Raw genomic sequence first — 26,189 nt, forward strand, 5'->3', positions numbered from 1 at the left:
GAAAACAATTTAAAAACAACAAACACCCTCATACATTCATTCTAGTCGGGGCTGAACCTCAACAGTGAGGTCAACAGCCCCAGGCCTGGCGGAACAGCCAAGTTTTTACAGCTTTCCTGAAGGCCATGAGAGTAGGTATGGTCCGGATTTCCGGGGGGAGCTGGTTCCAGAGAGTCGGAGCAGCCACAGAGAAGGCTCTCCTCCGAGGGCCCGCCAGCTGACACTGTTTGGCTGACGGCATCTGAAGGAGGCCCAATCTGTGGGATCTTACTGGCCGCTGGGAGGTATGTGGCAGCAGGCAGTCTCGAAGGTAAAATTTCACGATACATGGCCCCATTCATTCTTTCCTGTACACGGATCAGTCGTCCTGGTCCCTTTTCAGAGAAACAGCAGCCCCAAAGCATGATGTTGCCACCCCCGTGCTTCACAGTAGGTATGGTGTTCTTTGGATGCAACTCAGCATTCTCTCTCCTTCAAACACGATGAGTTGTGTTTCTACCAAACAGTTCTACTTTGGTTTCATCTGACCATATGACATTCTCCCACTCCTCTTCTGGATCATCCAAATGCTCTCTAGCAAACTTCAGACGGGCCCGGACATGTACTGGCTTAAGCAGGGGGACACGTCTGGCACTGCAGGATCTGAGTCCCTGGCGGCGTAGTGTGTTACTGATGGTAGCCTTTGTTACGTTGATCCCAGCTCTCTGAAGGTCATTCACTAAGTCCCCCCATGTAGTTCTGGGATTTTTGTGCACCGTTCTTGTGATCATTTTGACCTCATGGGGTGAGATCTTGCATGGAGCCCCAGATCGAGGGAGATTTTCAGTGGTCTTGTATGTCTCCCATTTTCTAATTATTGCTCCCACAGTTGATTTCTTCACACCAAGCTGCTTGCCTATTGCAGATTCAGTCTTCCCAGCCTGGTGCAGGTCTACAATTTTGCTTCTGATGTCCTTCGACAGCTCTTTGGTCTTCACCATAGTGGAGTTTGGAGTGTGACTGTTTGAGGTTGTGGACAGGTGTCTTTTATACTGCTAAAAAGTTCAAACAGGTGCCATTAATACAGGTAATGAGTGGAGGACGGAGGAGTCTCTTAAAGAAGAAGTTACAGGTCTGTGAGAGCCAGAAATCTTGCTTGTTTGTAGGTGACCAAATACTTATTTTCCACCATAATTTGCAAAAAAATTCTTTCCAAATCAGACAATGTGATTGTCTGGATTTGTTTTCTCATTTTGTCTCTCATAGTTGAGGTCTACCTATGATGTCAATTACAGGCCTATCTCATCTTTTTAAGTGGGAGAACTTGCACAATTGATGGCTGACTAAATACTTTTTTGCCCCACTGTATATGCAAGTACAGAGATAAGAGATTTAGCAATAGTGACCGTTCAAAGTTACGGCATTGAAAAAAGTGACTTATGACTGTATTTTCTAGTAAGGCTTGATCAATCCCAACAGTCCCTTGTAGGAATATATAATATGGGAGTTACTTTTGTAGTTTTGGAGACCATCTTTTAAAGGATCATGAAACTCTTCATTCTAATTTTTTTCCACATGCTACTAAAATTGAAATGGCACATGGAACAACATATATGTATTTTTATCATGGCATGATGCAATGATTGAGGTATACTAATGACAGTATTAGTAATTTGCCTAATTAATACCGAACTCAGTGAACTCTACTACAGGTTGAGTATTACGACCACAATCGAGCCCCAAATCTTTGTTGCTAAGCAAAATATTTGTTAACTGCTTCATTTTATGATCTTTGTGCCACAGTTAAATGAGTTGTTGCAGTTGTTAAGCTAGTTAACACAGTGGTTAACTGAGTCTGGCTTCCCCATTGACTTTGTCAGGAAGTCGCAAAAGGGAATTACAAGACCCCAGGAACATTGCAACTGTTACAAATATGAGTGTGTTGCCAATTGTCTAAATTTTGAACAGTGACCATGGAGATGCTGCAACAAGTTCATGTGAAAAGTCATAAATCACATTTTTCAGTGCCATTGCAACTTCGGTTACTAAACCGTTGTTTAACTTTTAAACATTTTATTAGGTTATAAGGTACAAAATACAAGAGTAAATAGGAAAGCAGTAAGGGGAGGGAAGGGGGGGAAGAGAAGTGTGGAAAAGTTGGCAAAAAGGAAAAAAAAAAGCTAAATAAGGCATTAATATCAAACCACAACAGAGAAGGAACGATCTGATTATTATAACATATGGGAATTATTTTATTAGTGGTTAGAGAATATGAAAAGTGGAAAAAAACAGAGAAGTGAAATAGAGAAAATGCTTGTTATAGCATTAGGTATGGTATATATAAGTATTAAGTTAAAAATAGATAAAATAATATGGCTGTAAATTGTAATTGTATAAAATATTTTCACAAAATACACATACCCGGATGACAGAGTTTAATGGAAAATGATTTTGAATCAAAATAAAATATATTTTTTAAAAAAGTCAGCAAACCACAACTTTTTGCTTTTTCATAGCAATATAAACTAGTCATAAACGAACTGTTATTAAGGGGAGGGCTACCTGTACTAATTGAATTGATATAGGCAACTGAAAAAGCGATTTCTCCAAAACTGAGCAACACACTTCATCACACTAACCTATTCAGATGGTGAGCTAAACCTCACTGCAATCAATTACTGTAAATAAAAAAAAATCAGCGATTGCAAACCCTTACTAACGCATAAGTATCGCCAAGCACCCGTGGGGGTGGAGGGAGCCCCTCCACGCATAACTCTCGCGTGCGACTGCCTGAACTGAGCCGCCAAATCAACTCAGTTCAAAAAAAGAACCCGGAAGAGAAACGCCGAGCCCTGAAGAAATAACTTCCGGTCTCCGCGCCTGCCCTACTTCCGGGATTTTGCCGGGCATGCTTCCTTGGTTGCTATGGAAACGAAGAAGCGGAGAGACTCCTGGGTGGGGCGTTGACAACATTGCGCGGCTGTCGTTGCTTCCCGCGGTGTTTTGCTAGCTGTGCTTGGGGGGGTGAGTGAGTTCGTGTGGGTCCCTTTACCGCTGGTGTCCGTTGCCTTTAACCCCGCACCCTAATCCGTCAACCCCCTGGACTGAATATACGAGGTCCCGGTGTGTCTGGCTCCCTTGTGCGTCTTTGAACCCTCCCTTGAGTCAGATCATTATTTCTCCAACCGTGACTGTGGAGATGCTAGTACAGGTCTCCTGCGTGAGCAGGGCGTTGGGCTAGATGACCTTCAAGGTCCCTTCCAACTCTGTTAATGTTTACCCGTGTCATCGTTGTCTCTCAAAGATGCTTCCCCCTTACCCAAAAAGGCAATTGGATTGTCATCTTCCTCAAGGGAAGGGGGTTGGACTAGATGACCTCCAAGGTTCCTTCCAACTCTGTTACTGTTTATTGAAAAAAACAAAAACAGTTCACTTGCCTTTTGAAAAAGCACCTTTGAGCCCACCCATGACTGTTAAAGCTTTTCACAGGGGGAATTCTTCCCCGCTTTTTCTACTCCGAGATCTTTTAAAACAGAATGGCCAAAGACCGAATTTCTGTAAAAGGAAAGGGCACGTTTCAGCTTCATGGGAAATAACTTGATAGCCTCTTTGGCTTGAACTGCAAGGCTTCATCATTAGGACCAAACATAACAGAATGGCCTAATCAGATTTCATGCTAAGGAATGGAGGAGCCGAGTGCTCCCTGCACAAACTGCCTAGGAATTGGTGCTATTAGAAGTGACCTCATTGGTGAATTGGTGCTACTAGAAGTGTAGGAATGTTTCCTACACAAACATTCAATTTCTTCTAATCTTCCTAGTCCTCATGTTCAGCAATTGAACTTAAGAAGGGTGGGGATAGTGTTACTCAAATGTTAAACAAATAGTAACAGTCAGTAACCTCCCCAAATATAGCAAATTATTCCGAGATTTATCTTCATCAAACTCTCAAAGTTACATTGGTAGACTCCTATAACTTATCCCTCCTGCTGTATACAGAATCTGGGACAAAAGAGGAAGAGGAAAATTGCCTGAGAGAACATTGTTTCCCCTTTTATTTGTATTTTTAAAGAGAAATTCTTCACCCATCAGAATTTTATTTGAGTTACATAGATCTTTCCCCTTCTTGCAAGCTTGTTCTTTTTCAATGAATTGTCCTATTTAGATAGATCTGAGTTGAGAAATTCTACACCTAATTTTAATCCTGTGAAATGTGCTTATGGATTGCGTATGCTTTACTAAACAATATGACATTTCATGAATCATAAAATGTAACAGTTTAAAGAGATCTTGGAGATTATTTAGTCCAACCTCCTCCGCAGAAATCCAGTATTGCAGTATTCTTGACAGAGGGCTAACCAGTCTGTTTAAACATTTGCAGCATAAGAGAATTCACCTCTTCCCCCAGGCAATTTGTTCCATTGTTGAATATTTCTGACTATTTGGAAAATTTCCTGATGTCTTAACAAAATCTGTAATTTACATCTGTTGTATCTTGTTCTGTTTTCTGAAGAAATACTGGGGTAAAAGAAAACCTCCACTCAATCTACTTTAACTATTCATCTTTCATTTTTCATTCCAAGCTCCTTATCATTTGATTACTGTTTTCTGTAATAATCTAATTTGCCAGTGTCTTTCCTAAAGTGCAGTGCGTAGACTGCATGCAATATTCTAATTTTTATCTGACCAATGTAGAACTGGGAGAAATTATGACAACTCTTGACCTGATACTCTAGATCTGTTCATGTAGCCAAAGACTGCATCTCTTTTTCTTTTTGTACACTGTTTACTTATCTTATTATCCATGTCATTATTTTTGCATGTATTCATATGCAGCCTTTCCTAAATTCATGCTTTTTTCCCTATTCAAATAAATAGCATTTAAATGTTTTGTTGAAATTTATATGGCTGGTTTCTGACTGTTATTCCAACTGAATCTTAATATTTTCTTCCATTTGATGTTTCTCTGTCTTTATATGTGTGTAACCTAGAATGTTGTGAATCTATGAATAATAGCATACCCAGTTCATAATTTGCAATCTTTTCAAATAAACTCATGAAAGTCTTTGTCAAATGTTTTGCTTAAGCCAGGTATACTGTGTTCAGTACATTCCCATATTAAACTAAACAAGTTATTATATCAGAAAAAGAATTCAAATTGATTTGTCACAGCATGCACTTTATAAACTTTGCAAAGCAATATGTTCTTTTTAAAACACTGACAAACTAACTGTTTAAAAAAATTGTTTTAAAGTTCAAGCAAGGTTACATGGTTCCTTTTCTGCTGCTTGAGGAAAGTTATGTGTAAAGGCAGGGGGAAAAAAACCATTTGCTTTTCTTTACTCTTCTACACATTCTTCATGATTTCCCAAAGAACAAGGAAAGAAGATCCAAGGAAGAAAACGATGGGCATGTTACTTGCAGAAAATCTTAGGATAGTAATATATGAAGCAAGAAAGAGAAGAGCTTCACAATTTCTAGTTTATTCGGTATGTTCCTTGAGTAGGACCTCTGTCCTAATTGACCCAAGCAAAACCATTAACATAAGGAGGGAATAGCAATCCAGGTGAATAAAGATATTAACATAAATGAATGTAAGGTTCCAGAAATAAACCTATTAATCTAAGAGCCATGAGGGAACATTGGATCCCTAACTTGTAAAAAAAAGTGTGCTTTGTCTGCCTCGCTTTCTTGCATCTTTAGGATAGTTCTTGATACCCTTCTCCCTCAGGAAGTACTTTCTGTGTTCAATTTAAGAAATCCCTCCCTTCTCTGATAATCTGGAGATAGACTATTATGCCTCTATTACCTTTATTTTCTTTTACAGTTGTACAGTCAGCCTTTGTAGCATGTGTAATGCAGGAAGGAACAAATGTGCCATTTAATCCTGCAGATAATGAGAAGGTATTTTTTCTGGTTTATCACATGAAAAAAAAACTTTTAGTATTCTTGAATCCCCTAATTAATTTTTATTTTGTGTGTTTATTTGTTAATAGGCTTTGTGACTGTCTTCTGATAATTCTTTAAAAATATAGAAAGAAATGGATCGGCATATTCCTGTGTATCCTTTGCCAGAAGAAATAAGAAAGGTATGATTTTGAAAGAAAAAGTGATGCGGTTTTCTAAACGGTTTGCAGCTATTATCAAGCCACAATTTTACATACATTCTTATTTAATGTTTTTCCTCTTTCTGCTTAACTTTTCCCCATGCGCATGCTGCTATTCCTGAAAAAGTTGGGGTTTTTAGAAAAATGAATTTTCCTATATAAAAGATTTACACACATATACATACATGCATACAAAAATGAAAAAAAATTGGGAGGGGAGGAATTCTGAAACGGACAGATATAACTTCTGCTAAGAAAAATATGAAATTAAACGGCTTGATAACACAGGGAGGTTAGGGTTAGGATTAGGGTAGAATAGGTGTCATGTCCATAAAATTACAGGAATGATATTTTTTTATTGTGTGAGAAGGTTTTTTTCAGAGAACATTCAATGTTTTCAGATTGCAGAATGCAACACAGACTGCAACAGATTTTGTGTAAAATAACTGGCCTATAACTGTATATATAACTTATATATCTATAAGCCTCTTTTATGAAAGCATATAGCACTTAGTAATAGCAGACTTATATACCACAGTGCTTTACAACCCTCTCTAAGCAGTTTACAGAGTTAGCATATCGCCCCCAGCAATCTGAATCCTCATTTTACCGACCTCAGAAGGATGGAAGCTGAGTCAATGAACATAGTGTGCCATGACTTTAATTATATTAATTGCATTAAAACTACTGTTAATTAATACAATTGATGTCAGAGTACATTATGTTCACATGTTATACAGATATAAACAGAGAAATTCTAATCTTTTGGATGCTTAGTATCTCCCACCACTGCTAGTTTAGGGAAGAAGTGTCAGCTTTGGAAGTTCTATTTATACTATTTATACTGGTGAAAAGTTACACCACATTCATGGCTGTGATTTTCCAACAGCATTAGGTCCTGAAAAAGGATAGGCAAATGGGTTTGACAAAATTGGGTCTGGTTCCATTGCTTCCAATTCCTCCTTGTTTACCATGTACAATTTGTAGTAAACTCATTTCCACACCATTAATTGTAATGAGGTGTGTGCTTTTAGATGTTTCCCAAATGAAAATCTCAACTACACTTTTACTACCATGTCATGTACTGTATGAGATTTCTTCAACCTGATCAAGTCTTACTCAGAAAAGTGTTTGTTACTCCAGCACATTAATAATTCAACATACATATTTATTGAATGAATCCTGAAAGTGCTATTCATATAATGAGATTAAATGTTATCATGCAATCAGATGGGAAACTGAAAACAAGAACCATTTGTATATTTGGACAGATTGTTATTGCACTGGGGGGAGTGGGATGTAGCAAAATCTTGAAAGCCTAGATATAAACTGAATTTATATCTGGCATAATTAATCTCAGTCTCTTGCTTTCCCCTTCTGTTGAGCTGAGATGCCACAATCATGTTTCTTCCTCTGCTTTCCCAGGGTTTGTCAGATGTTCCATCAGATTTATCTATATACAGTGCATGACACTCTATTTGGCATGAGTCCATTACTAAGTTTTTGAAAAGTCTTTCACAATAACCTGTTAGATAACTGAGAGCAGACAATTAAATCTCAAATCACATGCATTCTTAACTAGTGAATAACATTCCTTTGAACTCAGATTTATCTTTCATTTCAGTGGGACTTAGTTTAAATATAGTATTGTTGTCCAAATAGATAAGGTGGCTGAGTGTAGAGAATACCCCCCTCCCCCCCCCCCCCAAAAAGGAAAATAACATTCTTAGAGAATAAGTAATGGCAAAAATGACAGCCAAAATATGCAAGCTGTATATTTTAAGAAGAGCAACCTTGACTGTTTTTGACTTTATAATATTTAATTCGGTTCCCTATTCAATTTCTGCATCTCTTTGAAAAAAATAGCTCACAATGGTTAATTAACCCAATAGTGCTTTTATATGAAATCCTAAACTCAGGGAGTTCAATTTTATTTCTAAGTAAACCTGTTTCAGCTTGAAATGCTTAGTCATTAGTGACAGTGTGATAGAATCAACAGCAGCCACAAGGCTAAGTGCCACGAGATCTCTGAAGTTAGCCCTGGTTTACAACGATATGCTTATAGAATTTAGATTGTAACAAAGGTTTGATAATCTTCTTCCTCCATACACAATATAATCTACATAAAAGATTGTTATTAAATGATGTGATGTTTTTAGTATTGTTCTTTATTGCACTGTTGTTTCATGTATTTCTTTGGTTTCTCATGACTCCCCCATTTGACTTTCCATTAATTTTATTTTTTCTTTATTTATTAAACTTCTATGCATCTGATACTCTTAAGAACAAAGGATATAGTCTTCTTTCTCTGTTGCCTGCATTATTTAATTATTTTGTTGTTATACTTGGATGCTCTTATCAATGCACTTCTTTCTTTCTTATTACTACTCGTGATTTGGGAGAGTGATTGACACAAAGTCACCTAGTTTATAAGAGAGGATTAGAATCTGGATCGCTGTGCTCCTTGCAACTTAAACACTATATCACAGTGGTTCTCTTTTTTTATAATATAATCCATTCTGAATAAACATTTATCTAAAGTACAGAGGAAGCCAACATAGACTTCTGAAAATAGTTTATAGAGTAAAAGTACAATAGTTTATAAAAGTACATAATAGTGGTTTTAAATTATATTGAATATATTACTATTCTAAAGGATTGATCTATTAACATGTATCACTCATGGTAATTTACCATGGTACCGAAATGACATCCCTCTTATACAGCAATCACATACTTCTGACTTATCAGTTGTCAGATGTGCAGCAATTAAAGAAATCACTCCCCCGTTCCTGTTCCATGTTTCCTTAGGTCAGTAATATTTCCACAATTGCATTTTTATTTAACTTGAATAACAGTTTTCATCCCATGTAAGCCTATTTTGGTTGGAGAGGCAGGAAAATGGACAAATAATTTAAACTTATTGGTATGTATTGATGATAGAAAAGAAATTAATTGGGATACATTTTAATACTTGGAAAAGGAAGCATTATTTTAAAAAATCAAGGTGGAAGGTCATCAAAATAATGACATTGTCCTTGATTTTATAGATTTGTATATATTTCCATCCTGTATAATGTGGCAATGAGACAGACCCTTGCATCATACTGATACTTGTCAAGTAACCATGATTCCTACACTGTTCTAGGGACAGTTCACTGACAAAGCTGGACTGCTGCTGTTTAATGTGTGATGTAGCTAAGGGTCTATCTATGCTGGTTACTGAGTTTTATTCAGAAATCATAAGAAGCTAGAGTTAAATGCTATGGCAAAGTGTTCTATTTTTTAAAGCATTTATTAGCATTTCAATATAGCACAGTGATACACTTTTGCTTCAGTATAATATAATATATATGGGAAAATATTATCTTGATAATAATGTATTCCAATTATCCTATATCATTTGCTTTATGTGATTTTGTGAGCATCCAGAGAAGGCAAAATAAGTTCTTGAAAGAAATACAGATGAGCACATGGTTCTATTCCTTAGCTGAAAGTTACTCTGGTTGGTAACACAAAATGTATCTTACTCGGGATTGAATTTAGTATTTTCAGATTATTTATATAGGTTTCAAATAGAATTGCTCGCTACCCCAACCTTCTCCCTATCCAGTCCGGTGTCTTGGTGAAAGTGGATACATACATTGGAATGTCTGAAATTGTTTATTTTGAAATACAAAAGTGGTGGTGCTGCAAGAAATCACCGTGTTCTTTTTAGGATAACAGTCTCTCCTTTTCCTTCATGTTACAGTTCAGTTTGTCCTCTTTCAATAAGTAATTTTAGTACTTTGGAACCTTATGGTATTTATTCTGAATGATGGTTTCATATTTCTGGGCACAGGTTGTTACTGCCAGGAAAAATAGAATTAATTTTTCATTTCCTTCAGAGCCACTGTAACTATGATCAGGCTTCATGAGGCAAAGAAGAGTTAGGAAAAATAAAGGCAAGCGTAGCAAACAAGTACCCAATATCACAGGTACACACTTTTATTAGAAAATAATTAGAATATCATGTGAGACATGCCAATTAGTTAGATTATGGCTTGTCTCATAAATACATATGATTAGTGTTTATTGCTTATCTTTTTCAAACCAACTTGATTTCCCCCCCCCTTTAATCTTTTTGTAATATTTGAATATTTTTCTTCTCCTTTTCTCAAGAAGGGTTGTTATTTAATATCCATCATACCCATTCCCATTTTTTTGTTATTTTGTCCCACTCTTCTCATAATTTAAAGTCTTCAGTATAATATAACATTAACACAATTGTAGTACAATAAACATGTTTATTTGTGCAAGAAAATTTAACATGATATCTACTATATTTTCTTTTATATACATTTTGATGTATATCCACACAATAACAGCTGCAGTAGGGGTTCCTGGCGCCTCACCGAGCGTCGTCAAACAATTTTGTTGCATTTATTTTGTATAATGACAATAAAGACTATACTAATACTGATAGGTTGATGAGAAGCACTTTTAATATGTTTTGAAGGAAAGCAAATACCATTATTTCATTTTAGTAAATCACCAGTGTCTTAAAATGTTGTGCAGTGACTTATTTAGACAGATTGGATTATCTTGTGATGCCTACTGGTTATTTTAAAAGAATATGGCATAGAACTGCCAGCATAGATTACAGTATTGAACTAGGAGTGGGGAAATTTAACTGCAGATATTCAAATAGCCATTAAGCTGACTGTGTGACAGGATTTAATATTATGTTTTAGTCTATAGATCCTTCCTTTAGGAGACGAGAGTTGTTGGGAAGATAAAATTCAGAGCAAAAAAGACAAATACATTTATTTAAAATACAATACAATAGCAGAGTTGGAAGGGACCTTGGAGGTCTTCTAGTCCAACCCCCTGCCTAGGCAGGAAACCCTATACCGTTTCAGAGAAATGGCTATCCAACATCTTTTTAAAGACTTCCAGTGTTGGGGCATTCACAACTTCTGGAGGCAAGCTGTTCCACTGATTAATTGTTCTAACTGTCAGGAAATTTCTCCTCAGTTCCAAGTTGCTTCTCTCCTTGATTAGTTTCCACCCATTGCTTCTTGTTCTACCCTCAGGTGCCTTGGAAAATAGTTTGACTCCCTCTTCTTTGTGGGAACTCCTGAGATATTGGAACACTGCTATCTTCCCCCCTAGTCCTTCTTTCTATTAAACTAGACATACCCAGTTCCTGCAACTGTTCTTCATATGTTTTAGTCTCTAGTCCCCTACAAATACTTGCATTGCTATGCTGCTCTTCATGTTAGAAAAAAGACAGCTATGCAAATAATGCATAAAGTCAAGAATAACTCAAATTGGATTGTTTTGTAGAAGAATCTTGCTTTTTTCTGTTGCTATCCTATGTCTCATGCCTAACATCTAATAACTGGGCTTTTTTATCAATTTAAGGCAGCTTTTTCTATCATCTCTATACTATATATTTCATAGTGCCCTTCACTTAACTGATTGCAATTTGAATTAAACTTTAGTCATATTTGGCAGCAGAAGCTCACTACGATGATTTTATTATATCCCACTTATTGTACCCACTTTAGCTCAGAAGAATCTACCTGTTCAGAGGTAAGTTACCTACCTTTGCCAGATGTGGGACAAAAAAGCAGTTATCATTACCAACTTTATTCACTTCTTAAAGTGAAAAACGTACACGTGGGCCCCAAGTTCTTCTATGTCCAATGGGAGAATGTGCCATCCCTCATCAGGGGTCTTTGTCATATTGAGAGGTAGGATTCAAGAAAGTCTTCACCCTCAAATTGGCATATCATAACCAAGCCACTATTTATATCTACCTTTCCATGTGGAAAAATATATGAAGAGGACCACAGTTATGATATGTTTATAAACTTCCAGAAAAATCTCACTAACAATAAAGATTTAATCTAATAGTACGGTTGAGTTTCTTTTAAGAATACAGTATTTAAATTTACTTTTTTTATGTAGGTTATTTTATAGGTGTCGCCTTCATTCTATTGAGTGATTCAAGTTGCCATACATGGGATATTCTAATGGTCACAGCTATATCCTGCTTAACTTTAGCATTTTGCAAGGCGGTTGTAACACTCATCTTTAGACCATTTTCAGCATTCTATAGTTTACAAATACGTTGTTAAAAGTTTGAAAAATGTTGATTTAATTTTTTTGTGTTGTATGGGGCAATAGTTTTTCATTGTAATTGGGTTTTGTTTTGTTTTTTTAGAATTTGATTTTCATTCACTGTAATTCTTCTTATGACTTCCCTGAGCTGCTTCTGGCACTCTGCATTTGTTTGTTTGTTTAGAGTAAGTTGCAAGAAAATGACAACCCAAGTGGAACTTTTTGGCAATTATAACAAATTATGCTTGTTTTTCTGCTTGGTTTCTGTCCTTGGTTCACAAGAACTATGACACAGATATTCTTACCTTTAGTCCTGTGTGCTTCATTAATGTTTCAGCATATTTTTATTGTACATGCTCCAAAGTAGGAATAATCAAAGCATTTTGATTTATTGGAGGGAATTAACAAAATGGGCACTGTGTATGAAATTGACAGAGCTTGTGAATGAAGTCTGCCTCTTTTTCTGCAATGCAATTCACATTCACTCAAACATGTATTTGTTTCCTCAAATATATCTTGTTTTCAGTAGATTAATAATCTCACATCGACCAAATTTCATAGTTTCTTTGTGAATCATGACTCTGTGTGGCTTTTCATCATGTGATGTTTTTTCCAAACAGTATAATCTGTTTATTTTAAGGATAACACATTTTCAAACTGGTGGTTATAGCAGTTTTTTATATTAGAAATTATTTTTAAGTTTTGAGTTACAGTTACTGAGAGGAGTCATGCTATAAAATGTTTAATAAATAATTCTGAGTCATCAAATGAAACTACTTCATTATTTAATGAAAAAATTATGGAAAAAATTCTATAATTTCTGATTACTTTTAGCCAGGATTATAGATTTGTTTCCGTCCTCTTACTCTAGGAATGTCTCTGTAGTTCTATTTTTTATGACAAGTCACAGGTGTAGAGAGAAGACTAGATTATGTATTCAGTGAATTTGCTTTTTCTATTCCAGCTCATCAGTATTCTTGTTAATACGCCACTAAACTGTAGATTATCATAGTTTGTAATAAAAATAATAGAATAGACCTATAAACCTATTTAATTTTATAAAAAACATTTCTGCACAAATATTCTTTGCTATTAATAAGAACAGGTAACTATTTATATACAGGTCTTAACCTAGCTATTTTTTTGAAAATGATAAATATTCCATTATGTCAAGGTAAATACTGTGATTTTCATTTTGCCCCCTAAGAACCTTATATCCATTTGGCCTATTTGGAGAATGTAGATTTTGTCTAAATTTCCAAGGAGAATGGTAAAAATGATTGTATGAATAATTCAGGGGTAGGTTATTTTGTACTTTCAGATACATTGAACTATACATGTTAGAAATTCCATCCAGCATTGGTAATGATAAGGAATGATAGAATTCTAACTCCAGACTCTGTGCTGGAACATTTGTTGTCCACCACTGGAATAATGTGCTATGGAGACACTATTCTGATGCCATATAAAAAGTTGCTTTTATTAATTTTTTTAAAAAGGATCAGGTTTTTTTTTTCACTGTACATGTTGCTTATTTTTTTTAGATGTCCCGAGATGAAACAATGTGTAAATATTGTGGAGTCAGTTATTTGATCCTTCATGAATTTAAGCTACTGGATGAGAAAGTAAAAGCAATGGAAAAGAAGATGAAGTTTTTTGAGGGCAGTGTGGAACGGGAGAAAATACTGCAAGAAAAACTACAATGTCTAAGTCAAGATTTTGAACAATGCACAACAGCTAATGAATCAAAAACAGAAAGGTTGGAACTTACTAGCCATTCTTGTATTTCAAATTAATGTCTGTTAATATAATTCAGAAGCAAGTGTGCTTTAGCTGTCTTGCCAGATTTAGCTTACATCAGGTATAATTTCCAGATGAAATCATGTTAATCAGTCATAGTTTTAGGTACAATTTAGAAGCCACTATTCACTACTTAACGAAACAAGTGTAATATAAGCGGTGTTATTTTTAGTACTGAAATGATAGCTTAATATGATGCATGAACCAAGCAATTATAATTTATAAAACACGCTTTATAATTTGCATCAAGGGTGGGTTTCAAAATTTTTTATTACCTATTCTGTGAGCGTGGCTTTGCAGTCATGTGACTAGGTAGGTGTGGCAACTTGATGTCACTCACCAGGAGATGTCATGGATTGGGTAAAATCCGGTGAAGCTCACTTAACAAGGATCTTGCTTAGCAACCAAAATTTTGGGCTCAATTGTCATAAGTCCAAGACTATCTCTGCCTTCCTCTGCATGGCAGTCTTGTCCTAGTAAACTCCTTCTCCTTTCCGGCAATTTTCCTTGCTGTTAGAGGTACCAAAATAATCCAGACAATGTAAGGTTTCCTGCTGCAGCAGGGGAGGTTGGTCTAGATGACCTCTGAATAGCCTTCTAGCCCTAAATTGCTATGCTGATTTTCTTCCTTTCTTTCTTTCTTTCTTTCTTTCTTTCTTTCTTTCTTTCTTTCTTTCTTTCTTTCTTTCTTTCTTTCTTTCTTTCTCTCTCTCCTCTGTGGGAAGCAACCCCTCCAATAAAATATTACTCCTAGAAAGGCTCATTCCATATGCCTGCCAGATAGAAAATGAGATAATGAGCCTATAGAAAGTTTGGTTCCATTCGCAAGCAGGGTATGATCCAAACCCTTTTAGAAACACAAAGCCCATATTGCACAAACCCCAACACTTCAAAAACATAGAACCATATAAGAATCCTACCTTTTATCCAGTTTGTTGTTCAGTTGACCCATAAACAAACTGCTGAATGTCACTTTGCAAACTTCCTTTTGAACTTTTCAGTTTAAATTGGGCTTTTCGATTTAAAGCAGGTTTCAATTTAAAGTTTGCAGCATTAAGACTTGTGGACTTCAACTCCCAGAATTCCACAGCCAGGCAGTTCCGATTTAAAGCAACATAATTTTTTTCTACTTTGCTGAATCCCGGTTAAAAAGTGAGATTCCTTCTTTCTTTTTCTTTCTTTTTCTTTCTCCTTTCCCTTCCTTCCTCTCTCTCTCTCCCCCCTCTCTCTTTTAGTTTTTAAAACCTCTTTTCCCTTGCCTAAACCAGCAAGGTAAAAGGGCTTTAAAAAAAGCTTCTGATCAAAGTTTGGGGGCATGGCCAAGCCACCATTACTACCAGTGCAGTCCGGTATGCCAGATTTTCACTACCTCTTCTGGCGTACCAGACAGGACCAGGAGAAACCTACCTCTGATTTGCATCATATATAATGAAGCCATCATAGTTTATTCTGTAAATCATGGCTTAATATAGTGCATGAACAGCCATTTTGTTTATCATAATAAGATCTGGATGTAACTCAGTTACAAATCAGATTTTAAAACAACCTTTTGATGATAGAGAAGATGTGCTATTCCATAAGCAAAGTTCACAACATGCAGAGCATTTTATTCCTTTAGCAGTCCTTAAACATGTTTGTAAAGTAAGATTATATTATGAATATTTCCTCAGATTGCTTTTCTAACCTTGATTGGCAGTAAAAGAACTATTTCTAATTATTTTTTTTCCTGGAGTATGTTAGGTAGCTATCTGAGTTTTAAACTTTTAGTTCCTTTGATATCATAATCTATAGAAATAATACCATCAAAAATCTTTGAGGAAGCAAGAGAGAAATAGCATAAATTTGCATGTCATTGACTATTGTGTGCATGCAAAATAGAAATTGTAGGGCATCAATATGTAAACAGGAAAAATTAAAAAGAATAGGTTTTGTATACATAAGATAGGTTATTGGTCAATTTTGTTGAATACTCAATATTTCGATTCCAAGTGCTTCCTGACAAATGAGCTATGGACTTTTTTTCCAATTCTTTGATGCAAATAGCACCTGAAACATGGAGAGAAGTTGGTGTCAAAAATATTTTGGTGAAATGGTGATGGGTATAAAAAGAATTTGGGAAAGAAAAGGCAGATGGTAAGAGATAAAATAACGGTAGTTGAAGCTGGCTAGCAATGGAGGGTTTGTTTGTACTTCCAAGCATTATTAAAAGAAACCTCTGATTAAACTCACAATAGTTGGATTAGTTGGATTAGATGGCAAGGCAAATTGAGTTTGCATATCTTGAAGCTGTAATGAGATAGGTTCAGCTTTTGGTTGAAATAATTATTTAAAACTAATACACCTAAAGTCAATTTAAGACTGATTTAGTTGTGGGCTGGATCAACTTGAAACAATCTTATAGGGCAGTGTTGGTGAACCTTTTTGGCACCATGCCGAAACGGGAGTGCACATGGGGGGAGAGAAGCGCTAGAAACTAGAAGAGCAGGTCCCTGGTGCACACGAGTGGGAATACTGGAAACAGGAAGAGCAGTTCCCAGGCGCACATATGGCAGGAAGCTTAGCTTCCAGTTTCCGGTGAGCACATGCGTTCTGAACTTCTGGTTTCTGGCACACATGCACATGCTAAAACCAGCTGGTTGGCATGCATGTGCCCACCGAAAACCAGAAGCTCCGGAAACTGCTCTTCCTTTTTCTGGTGCTCCCACACGCACAAAGACCGAACCCAGAAGAGCAACGGGTAACGGATGGCGTGCCCGGAGAGATGGCTCTGCATGCCACTTCTGGAATGTGTGTCATAGGTTTGCCATCACCGTTATAGGGCCTGGGCTACAAAGTGATGTTTTAAGAGTGTTAAAGTGGGGACAGGAGTTTAGAATGCATATTGGCTTTTTTGATGTTCCAATTCATTATTCTTGTCTCCCCTCACACACACACCCTCTTTGATTTTTCCTCTGTTAAGCAAATAACTATATTCTGTCTGTGATAACAAGACATTCAGCTTCACAGTTTATGTGAAATGTACAAGTGCAGAAAAGATCACCATGTTCTTTCTTTTTTTTCCTTTTAGTTTCTGCAATTAATTAGCTGTGGAGCTTAGGATGTTTTCAAGATTTCACGTTTTAAATATTATCAGTGCAGCCAAGATTGTAGTTCAGATTTTGATGAAAAAATTGCAAGCGAAAGAAACTAGCTGTGTTGGAAATTTTAAGGATAATTCATTGTAATTAATGCTGCTTCATTAAAGCATTGTAATCCTCTGCATATATGTAGGTTATCTACACATTTTCTCTCTAGCCATTTTGTGACTTAGGAACAAAAGAGTCTCGCTTAAATAATAAAGACAATCTAGTCTGCTTGTCCAGGGGCCAAACAGATGCTTATGAAATCAGGAAATGAATACAGTATAAATACTCTGATTGCGTTTCCCACCAACCTGTGCTCATGATGTATCTGATCCTGGAAAAGTGCTTGGCTCTCATGGTAAGAGGTCATGGATATGATCACAAATTTATCTAGGACAGAGGCCAGTGGATGTAGTTGACATATTGTGAACAAGTTGTGGTCAGTTTCCCTGGAACCGGCAGCGACCCAGGCCTGCCACACCCCTGAACCAGTTTTCTTGGCGCCGCCATCTTGTTTTTGCCTTCTGTGCATGCGCAGAGCATTTTTTGTACTGTGCATGCATGCACAGCGTGCATCAAGCGTACCCATGTGCACACAAAGTGTGCACACACACACAGCACATCCCTGAGCGAACTGGCAGTAGTAGCAGCCAGAATCCACCCCTGAAGAGGAGATCTAATAATTTCAGATGCTTAGCGGAAGTGACATTGGATTGGAGAAGGGAAGTGGGGGCTCTGAGCATCGTAATGTTCTTTGAAGGAGTCTGTGTATCTGGATCTTGATAAAGGAGCTGAATAGGAGTCTTATATTGAGAAAGAAAAGTGTTAAATGAGGTTGTAGACTTAGGTTTTTTAAATTTTATCAATCAGTTATACATCGTTTCTGGTAATATCTATTGTGATACATGAGATTATTAAGGATTAAAAAGATGACAAAAGGCACTATAATATATACACACCCTATGAAATAGTAGAATGTTTACTGCTGAGGATAGGTAGTATTAAGATATCATTCTCCTAATCCCAGCATTAATTAGAAATGCTTGGTTTGCTAAATCTTTAATTATCAGGCTATTTGCACTAATGCTGGATGAAGTTGGACCATCCTGACTTAACTTATCTCAGAGCAGGCAGATATTAAATAAAAAAAAAGATTCTAATAAAGATAAGGAAGCATAGTATGAATTAAAATTTAATAAGTAAGTATTTAAACATGCCTCATTGTAGCAGGAGGCTGTTCCTGAAGGGAGGACTGAAGTACACCAGAAATATATTTTTAGTAGGAACACCCAAGGTATGAAAATCAGCAGAAATATACCCTGTGCTTCCCCGAAAATAAGACAGGGTCTTATTTTCTTTTAACCCCTGAAATAAGAGCTTGGCCTTATTTTCAGGGAGATCTTATTATTTTTGAGGTGCAGGAGGCCCCTTAACTTCTGCCTGCGGCCCGCAGATCAGCTGATCCAGAGAGGACTGGAAGTTCTGTCTGTTTCTGGCACACTCTTGCCAGCACTAATGTCGCTGGCCCTGCCGCTTTTTTTTGCAGCTGGCACTAAGGGAAGGGGTGCGGCAGCTTCCATGAGGCCATTCCGCATGGATGGTAGGTGAATGTGGGGCTCATGGTGCACGTTCCCTTCCTTTCCCCCCAGGAAATGACGGAGACTGTCTCTGCATGTGTTTAAATATTTTAGGGGAGAGCTTATTTTTCAAGGAAGCCATGTGGATAGACAAGATGAAGTGATTGTCAATATATTGCTAGATAAAGGGCCCCTTGAGTCAGATGGCACTCAATGTACTACTAAGAAAGAGTGAGACTCTTTGAGAGTGCTAATTGTGTTTTTGATATGGTTATATTTGTTTCCAGGCTATTAGTTGCTGATGTTATCTGAAGCTGTAAAGGCTACAGTTGAAACATAGAATGTAAGAAGCAAGTACATAGGAAAACCTAACAGAGTGAAAGATGAAATAAGTTAAATGCATATTGGTGTCCTATGCATCATCAAATTGAAAAGGATTTAAATTGGATACCGTTAGTCAGAAGATCACAAAAAAGTCAAAGAAAAATCTTTCATGGGAAAGATATAGCAAAGACAGTATGTAGGTACAAAATGGTCAGTGACTGAGTAATAAATTTTGCAAACAAAATTATGGTTATTCAAATTTATATTATTGATGCATAAAAAGAAACAATTGAGAACTTTTATGTCAAGTTCAAGGAAGAATTGACAGAACATAAATGCAAAATGTGCTACTTTTGGTTGGTGACTGGAAAGTTGGTGTAGGAAATAGTGAGAGGAGATCTAAATTGGACTGCATGCCATAGAAAAGGCAACAGTGTTATTGCCAGAAAATCCTTTCAACCTGAAGCATCTTTCAGTTAGCTTTGTAGGTACTGCTGAACCAATCATGATCTCAGGGGGCAAGATGTTCCAAAGGGCTGGGATCATGGCTGAGAAGGATCTTCTCCTGGATCCCACTGGTTAGAATTCCTTGATTGATGAGATCTACAGCATGCCTTTCTTGGCGGCATAGGTGGAGTGGACCTGTCCCATAGCAGTGAAGAATTTTTGGGTAATTTTGGATTTGGCTTGATCCAGGATACTCACACTTTGCCAGGTGAAACTATAGTTAAATCTGTTCCTGTGTTGTGAAAGATTAAAAGCTGTCTAGCTTTTGTTTTATGCATTCATATGTTTATCTAAAGGAATAAAAAGCTATCATATCATTTGATTATTTAAAAATGCTGATAATTGATTAAATGTGTTAAGAATAAAATATGTTAATAGGATAAGACACCAAGTTAAATTGGTGATATTTTTTTAAAAAAATGGTAAAGCATATATTAAGAAATTCTGAAATCTTGGGGTACAAAACTTATTAAATATAATGGAGCCAACTATATATCCAAGGAACATACTGTATTCATTTATTAGCACTGGTGTCAACTGTTTTTTACGTATGAGCATCAGGCTTCATCCCGTGAAATACTTTTAACAATCTCAGAAATTGGAAATGGATGAATAACTATGTACCAATATTACATAGCAATGTCTAATGTCTGCAGTACCTACAAATTGGAGTTGAGCCAGTTGGTTGTGCTCTGCAAATGATTCTGTCATTTTGATTTACCCTGCAATAAGGAACTAGTTATGCTCCAGTTTTTATAACATGCTTGCACATATGTAAAATATTTAATTTACAAGCACGTTAACAATTCTGTGCAAATAAATGCTCAAAATGAAACCCCCCTCAATTTTCTTCATTTAGCAAGATGAAGGAATTCCCTGACCCTCTTGTTAAGGATAGGTAGTCCTAACTATGAAAAAGAGGCTTTTCTTGAACAGAAGGGTATATGGGATCTAAGGCAGGAATTAATGAGACTAATTATTATATTTTTAGGCAAAGGATAATACTATATATTTTATTTCTTTCAGAATAAAAGAATTAGTTACAGAACTTGAAAATAAGGAAACTGCAATAGAGAATTTAAACAAACAGTTGAGAAGCTTTCACAAAGAAAAGGAAGATATATGGAGACAATCACAATTGGTCCAGTAAGAATTCCCACATGAGGTGGTTTGGGGAGGGGGGGATTTATTTTCTAGTAAAATTGTATTTCTGTCTGTCTGTCATTTACTTGAAAAATCTGTTTTCTTGGTAGGTTTTAAAGCTGTATTAAAAAAATATAGTAGTATGTTCAAGGAAATAATGTGTAAATGCAGGTTTATTGACCAAATCAATGGCTTGCTGTTTAAAGAATGTGTAGGCAAGACCTTGACTTAGCAATAGTTCTAATGGTTCATACCATAAGCATTTACCGCACTGAATCTCATAGATCAGGGGTGAACTGGCTCTGGTCCGTGGCATGCCAGAAACTGGTCTGTGGAAACAAGTGAAGCCTTATCTGCAGGATGCAGGCAGCATGCAAAACCACGCCCTCTTTGGTCCGCGGAAAAACTTCTCCATGGAATTGGTCCCTGGTGCCCAAAAGGTTGGGGGTCGCTGCCATAGATGATTGTATTTTCTTCTCTTTTATGCCAACTTGAAAAGGAGATAAGTCTTCATTGAAACTCTAACAACAGGCATTTCTTTTGCTACTTAAGTATTTATCTGAACTTGTGTTTTTGACTGTATTAGAAAATTATTTTCCTTACATTAAAATTAATTTAAATATTGATTTAACCTTTCAAATGGATCTCTTCTAAATATTATTTTGATTTTAAAATCATAATCATTTTTTCTTTCTTTTTTGGCAGGAAAACATTGCAACGACATAAATTTATCCTAAAAATAGCCTTTAATATTATTCCCTTTATCAGGGAAGAGCTAAAGAAGTTTAAAGAAGAAACATCTGTTTTTTTCAAAGAATGGATTTCACTAAAAGGAGAAATAATTTTACAACTAAATACCATTAATAAAATAGGACTGGCAGGTAGATTATCAAAGCAAAACTTTTCCTAGCATGTTTAGACTGTTTATAGATACCTTGTTCTCACTGAGATTTTTGGTTATGGTACTGAATAGTGTAGGTATTAGAAAAATATTTTCAGATCACATTTTGATGCAATTTATCCACATCAGTATATGATTCAGGATATAATTTCATTTTGGTCTACAGTTTTTCATTTAAAATGCACAGAAAATGTTTCTTATGTAAAGTGCCACAAAACACAAATAACAATGAAATATCACATATATAATATATTCCTAATAGGAAAATTGTTTTAAGAATAACCTGAAAAAAATAAATGTGCCAAATATTTTTCTGTGGATTTTTAAGATGCAAATTGATGTAGAGTTAGTGGAAAAAAATATAAGTTCTGAAAAATGGGAAACTAGTATACAATATTTCTGTACATAAAAATATATATCAAAATAATGTTTACAAAATTATTCATAGAAAATTAGAATATGCACTTCTGGGTATTGATTTTCCTATATGAGTGAAGTATTTTGCTTGAATAAGCCTGAATTTAAAATCCCTCTTACATGTTGAAGGTCATAGCATTCAGAGAATAGTTTAGCAAATCAGTTTAGCAAATCAGTGAAGCCTCAAAGAATATGTCACTTCCTGAGCTTCATAAAGTTTCCAGAATCCAAGTCCAGGAGTCAACTGCTCCATACTACTTGCTAAAAGTCATTGAATGTTTGTCCACTGATTTGTTTCTGCGTATTATAATGTCACATGACTTAAATAATATCCAACATAGAATATTTTCTGTTACAGAAGCACTCTTGCCAGCCTTCCCCTAAAGTCAGAGAGAGGAAGGGTCATGGAATTAGGAAAGTATAGGAATGTGTTTGGATTTTTCTGACATTTGAAAAGCTAGTATAGAAATACTGAATAGCATTTGGGCTAACAGGGTATAAATTTAGACTTGTTTTCTCCTTACTTCCTCCACATTTCAGTTTTAAAGGAGATTTGTTCTGAATATTGAGTCACATTAAAGAATCCAAAATTGTGTGCCTCTCTATATAGAGGATTGTTTTGAAACAAAGTTCAGATAAATTATTACCCACTCTTGTCTCAATTAATATAAATAAAAGCAAAATTGGGACTAGAACTTATGGGTCCCTGGTTTCTAGTCTGATACTACAACTACTACACAAAACTGTCTTTCAAATATATCATTTATATAATTTCCTAAAAAGTACTAGTGAAAATAAATGATGAAATATTGAAAACAAACAATCTGAATAGAAAGCAGTGACAAATCACGTTACGGTCAAGAAAATAGTATGGAGTCATTTTACTCAATAAAAGTCAAGTTTGACTTGAGGAAAAGTTAATTTTATAGTATTTCTGGAAAAAAAATGGATATACATATGTGAATGTTAACTTACATTTTTCCCAAGACAGTAACATACACTTTAGCATAAAGTGAATACTATTAGGAGATACATTTGATCATTACCTAGGTATTAGAGTGCAGGGTGAATTAATCAAGTTGGCAAAGTATTTACAGGAATTTTATCAACAGTATATTGCTTGTAATATTTAGCTTTTCACTATGAATTAAAGATTTGAATAATAACAGAATAACAACAGTTAGAAGAGACCTTGGAGATAGAATAGAATAGAATAGCAGAGTTGGAAGGGACTTTGGAGGTCTTCTAGTCCATCCTGCTGCTCAAACAGGAGACACTCTACCATTACAGACAAATGGCTGTCCATCTCCTTCTTAAAGCCTGTAGTTATGAAGCTCCCACAACTTCTGAAGGGAAGCCATTCCACTAATTGTTCTCACTGTCAAAAAATGTCTCTTTTTTTTCTAGGAGTAAATCCATTCTTTTACTTTGTATCAATTAACTAGATAACAAGTTGAAATAATACTAGTATCTTAATAACTACAGATACCCACCCTGTTTTCTTATAGACTAGTATAGCAACAAATAAATATATTTTTGGATGATATAATCAAAGTACATAAATGTTATAAAAGTTGTAGTATGGATACAACTATATTTTTATCCTGGCCTTTATCACATTTCAGAAGTGTACAGTTTGAACCAAACCTTAGGTGAGTGTCAAAGGAAAAATCTAATCCTTCAAAAAGAGGTAGAACACCTAAGACTAAAGTCCGATGCAGCTGCACTGGAAGCTAAGCAACTTCAGGCTTCTCTTTCACGGGAGAATGAATTACAAAATAAATGTAATGAATTACAAAAGAAAATGCAAGGTAAGATGTTAATTTTTTAAAAGTGAAGAACAGTATGCTTTGAATACATGTATTATTGTGGTAGACGTTGTATAATGGAAGTAATGGGTAACATTTCCTACTATGTGCATAAATGTACATGACCTACTGATTCACACAATCCCTCCATCAACATATTTTTGCATAGCTTTAATGAAAGCAGTTACTTTCACTTTTAAAGTACCCAAAGTTCACATTTATACCCCCACATGAACGATAGTTTCTTCTAGTTTGAACAATCCATGGTTGAATTATATTTTCAGATTCTGCCTTATTTTAAAATCACAATTCCCAACTTGTCACCAGAGTGCAATCTCCAAAGCAGAAACTTATGCTTCTTTTCTCACAGCAATATAAGAGGAAAGAAGAAAAGTCCAGCCAATAGTTCCCGCATAAAGTGGGAAAACGTGGTCATTCATTACATCTGAAGGCACTCAAACAACCATTAAAGCTGAGTTCATATTTGTCTTTTACTAATTTCTCTGTGTTGTACACATATATGCTTCTTTCCTTTGAAAGTTTATGGGCAGTTTTTTCCTTAATAAATGCCAGAGTTGCAAAATGATATTTATGTACTCACCCACTTCATCTTATTTCTCAAAAAAGGGATGTAGGGCCTTGAAAGGGATTATAAAGCGATCTAAAGCCTCTTTTAGGAGATATGTAAATAATATGTGTATTGTATTTTTGTGGATCTCAGGTGATTTATTTGCAAAGAGTAAGCAGTAGATGAAAAAAGTGTACAGTAGTGTAAAGACTGCAACAGCTCCTACTGACAAACACATCCATGAACATTGACTAGCAGTCAGAAGACTCTTTAATTTTAATACAGATGGACAGAGTTAACCATAATTTCAACTGGGAACCTGTGACTGTACTAGACCAAGCCAAGTCTAAAAACTTTAGAGAATTCCTGGAAGCCTGGCACTCTGAAAAATTGGCCAGCAATAGACATAAACAACATCTACATACTGTGCAAAAAAGACAATCAACAAGTTAAAAAAGAAACAAAGACCAAAACACCTCCCCACTAGCATGGACTCTAGGGTTCAAGTCATTTTTTTTGCCCTAGCCTCGTGTCTAGATTATTATCACCTTTCCCATTATTTTGGTTTTTAGTGTACTGAATGGGTCCTTGACATTATAGAAGATAAAATGAATCCAAACGAAAGATCTATGCAATATCATTCTACCATCTCCTTCAGCAACCTTAACTTTACTTTGACCATTTTCTATTTTATGGGGGGGCTGCTGCAGTACAGGAATTGGCAGAACCTATTGACCTTGGCTAATTGCCCCAACCCTAATCATGTTAGACCTGTTCAGTACTTTGGTAGGAGACAATCAAGTGTGTAGGTTAGACTGGGGAACTAATGAAATATTATGGGGAAATACTATGGTTTTATTTATGTATGTTTTTAATTTGTGAAGCTACTTGCTCACCATCAACTCATGTGACTTACTCAGAATTAAAAATGGTTTAAAAATTGAAGAAGAACAATCCTACCGAGGAAAACAAACTCAGTCAATTACATCTATATAGCAAATTCTTATATCACTTAATAGACTATATATTAAGGAGAGAGAGATTTTGTTCACAAGGTCAGGCACAGAGAAGGCACACCTCCTCGGTCTTTCAGATGACATTGTTTTATTGACAGGATCTGGAGAATGCCAACTCCTTCAGATTTTATTAACAATTGGAGAAAGACTCTTCTGTAAATAGCTTAGTGACCACAAATGTCCATGTGAGAATTTGAGCTTAATTCAAGATAATCTTTATCTTCCTGCTGCTTAGTTTAAGCTGCCACTTGTTTGCAAATATGGCAATAATGCCTTTGAGACAGTACTTCCATACAGAAAATGTGTGCGACTAGATTCAGATCCATGTTCCTGAATATCTACTTTTTGAAAAAAAAAATCCTAAGTAGAAAGCTATGTAATCCCATAACATTTGGACATTGTGACCAGATTTTAAAAAGAATGAAAGCTGAGGTTTCGAACAAAGTCAAACTATACTTGGGTGATCACTTTTTTTAAAAACCTAAGTCATCTTGTAATAAAATAAATACACTTCATCTTAAAGTGTTGTGACTTCTTTTCATTCTAGAATGGTGATTTTTCTTCTCCAGTTTTCTTATGTGGTTAATGTTCCCATAAAAATATGGAGAATTCCATCCCACATAAAAGAAACACGAAAAGATGGATAAGTTATTCTGTTTCCTCCACTTGCCACCCAACCTATTTTATTATTGCACCATAAAAAAGTATTCCATAACCCATGTCCAGTTCCAAATGTGTTCTGCTCTCATTAATGCCTTATGACATTATGGAACAAGTAATTCAAAGATTTTGGATTTAACTGAAGGTTGTCAC

The 26,189-nt window shown here is 35.8% G+C and overlaps 1 protein-coding gene across 2 annotated transcripts in view; it reads left to right on the forward strand.

The window, feature by feature from the left end:
• The first annotated feature begins 2,888 nt into the window (after window positions 1-2,888).
• LEKR1 (leucine, glutamate and lysine rich 1) overlaps window positions 2,889-26,189 on the forward strand; it is a 51,526-nt gene continuing 28,225 nt past the window's right edge. For both annotated transcript variants that reach the window (XM_032225956.1, XM_032225957.1), the window contains exons 1-6: window positions 2,889-3,003; window positions 5,975-6,067; window positions 13,738-13,952; window positions 20,550-20,669; window positions 21,372-21,547; window positions 23,610-23,795. In XM_032225956.1, the coding sequence (XP_032081847.1) occupies window positions 6,020-6,067; window positions 13,738-13,952; window positions 20,550-20,669; window positions 21,372-21,547; window positions 23,610-23,795 (745 nt within the window). In that variant the 5' untranslated portion in view covers window positions 2,889-3,003; window positions 5,975-6,019. The remainder of the gene's footprint in view (window positions 3,004-5,974; window positions 6,068-13,737; window positions 13,953-20,549; window positions 20,670-21,371; window positions 21,548-23,609; window positions 23,796-26,189) is intronic.

Source organism: Thamnophis elegans, chromosome 10, assembly GCF_009769535.1.
Source record: "Thamnophis elegans isolate rThaEle1 chromosome 10, rThaEle1.pri, whole genome shotgun sequence".
Lineage (NCBI taxonomy): Eukaryota > Metazoa > Chordata > Lepidosauria > Squamata > Colubridae > Thamnophis > Thamnophis elegans.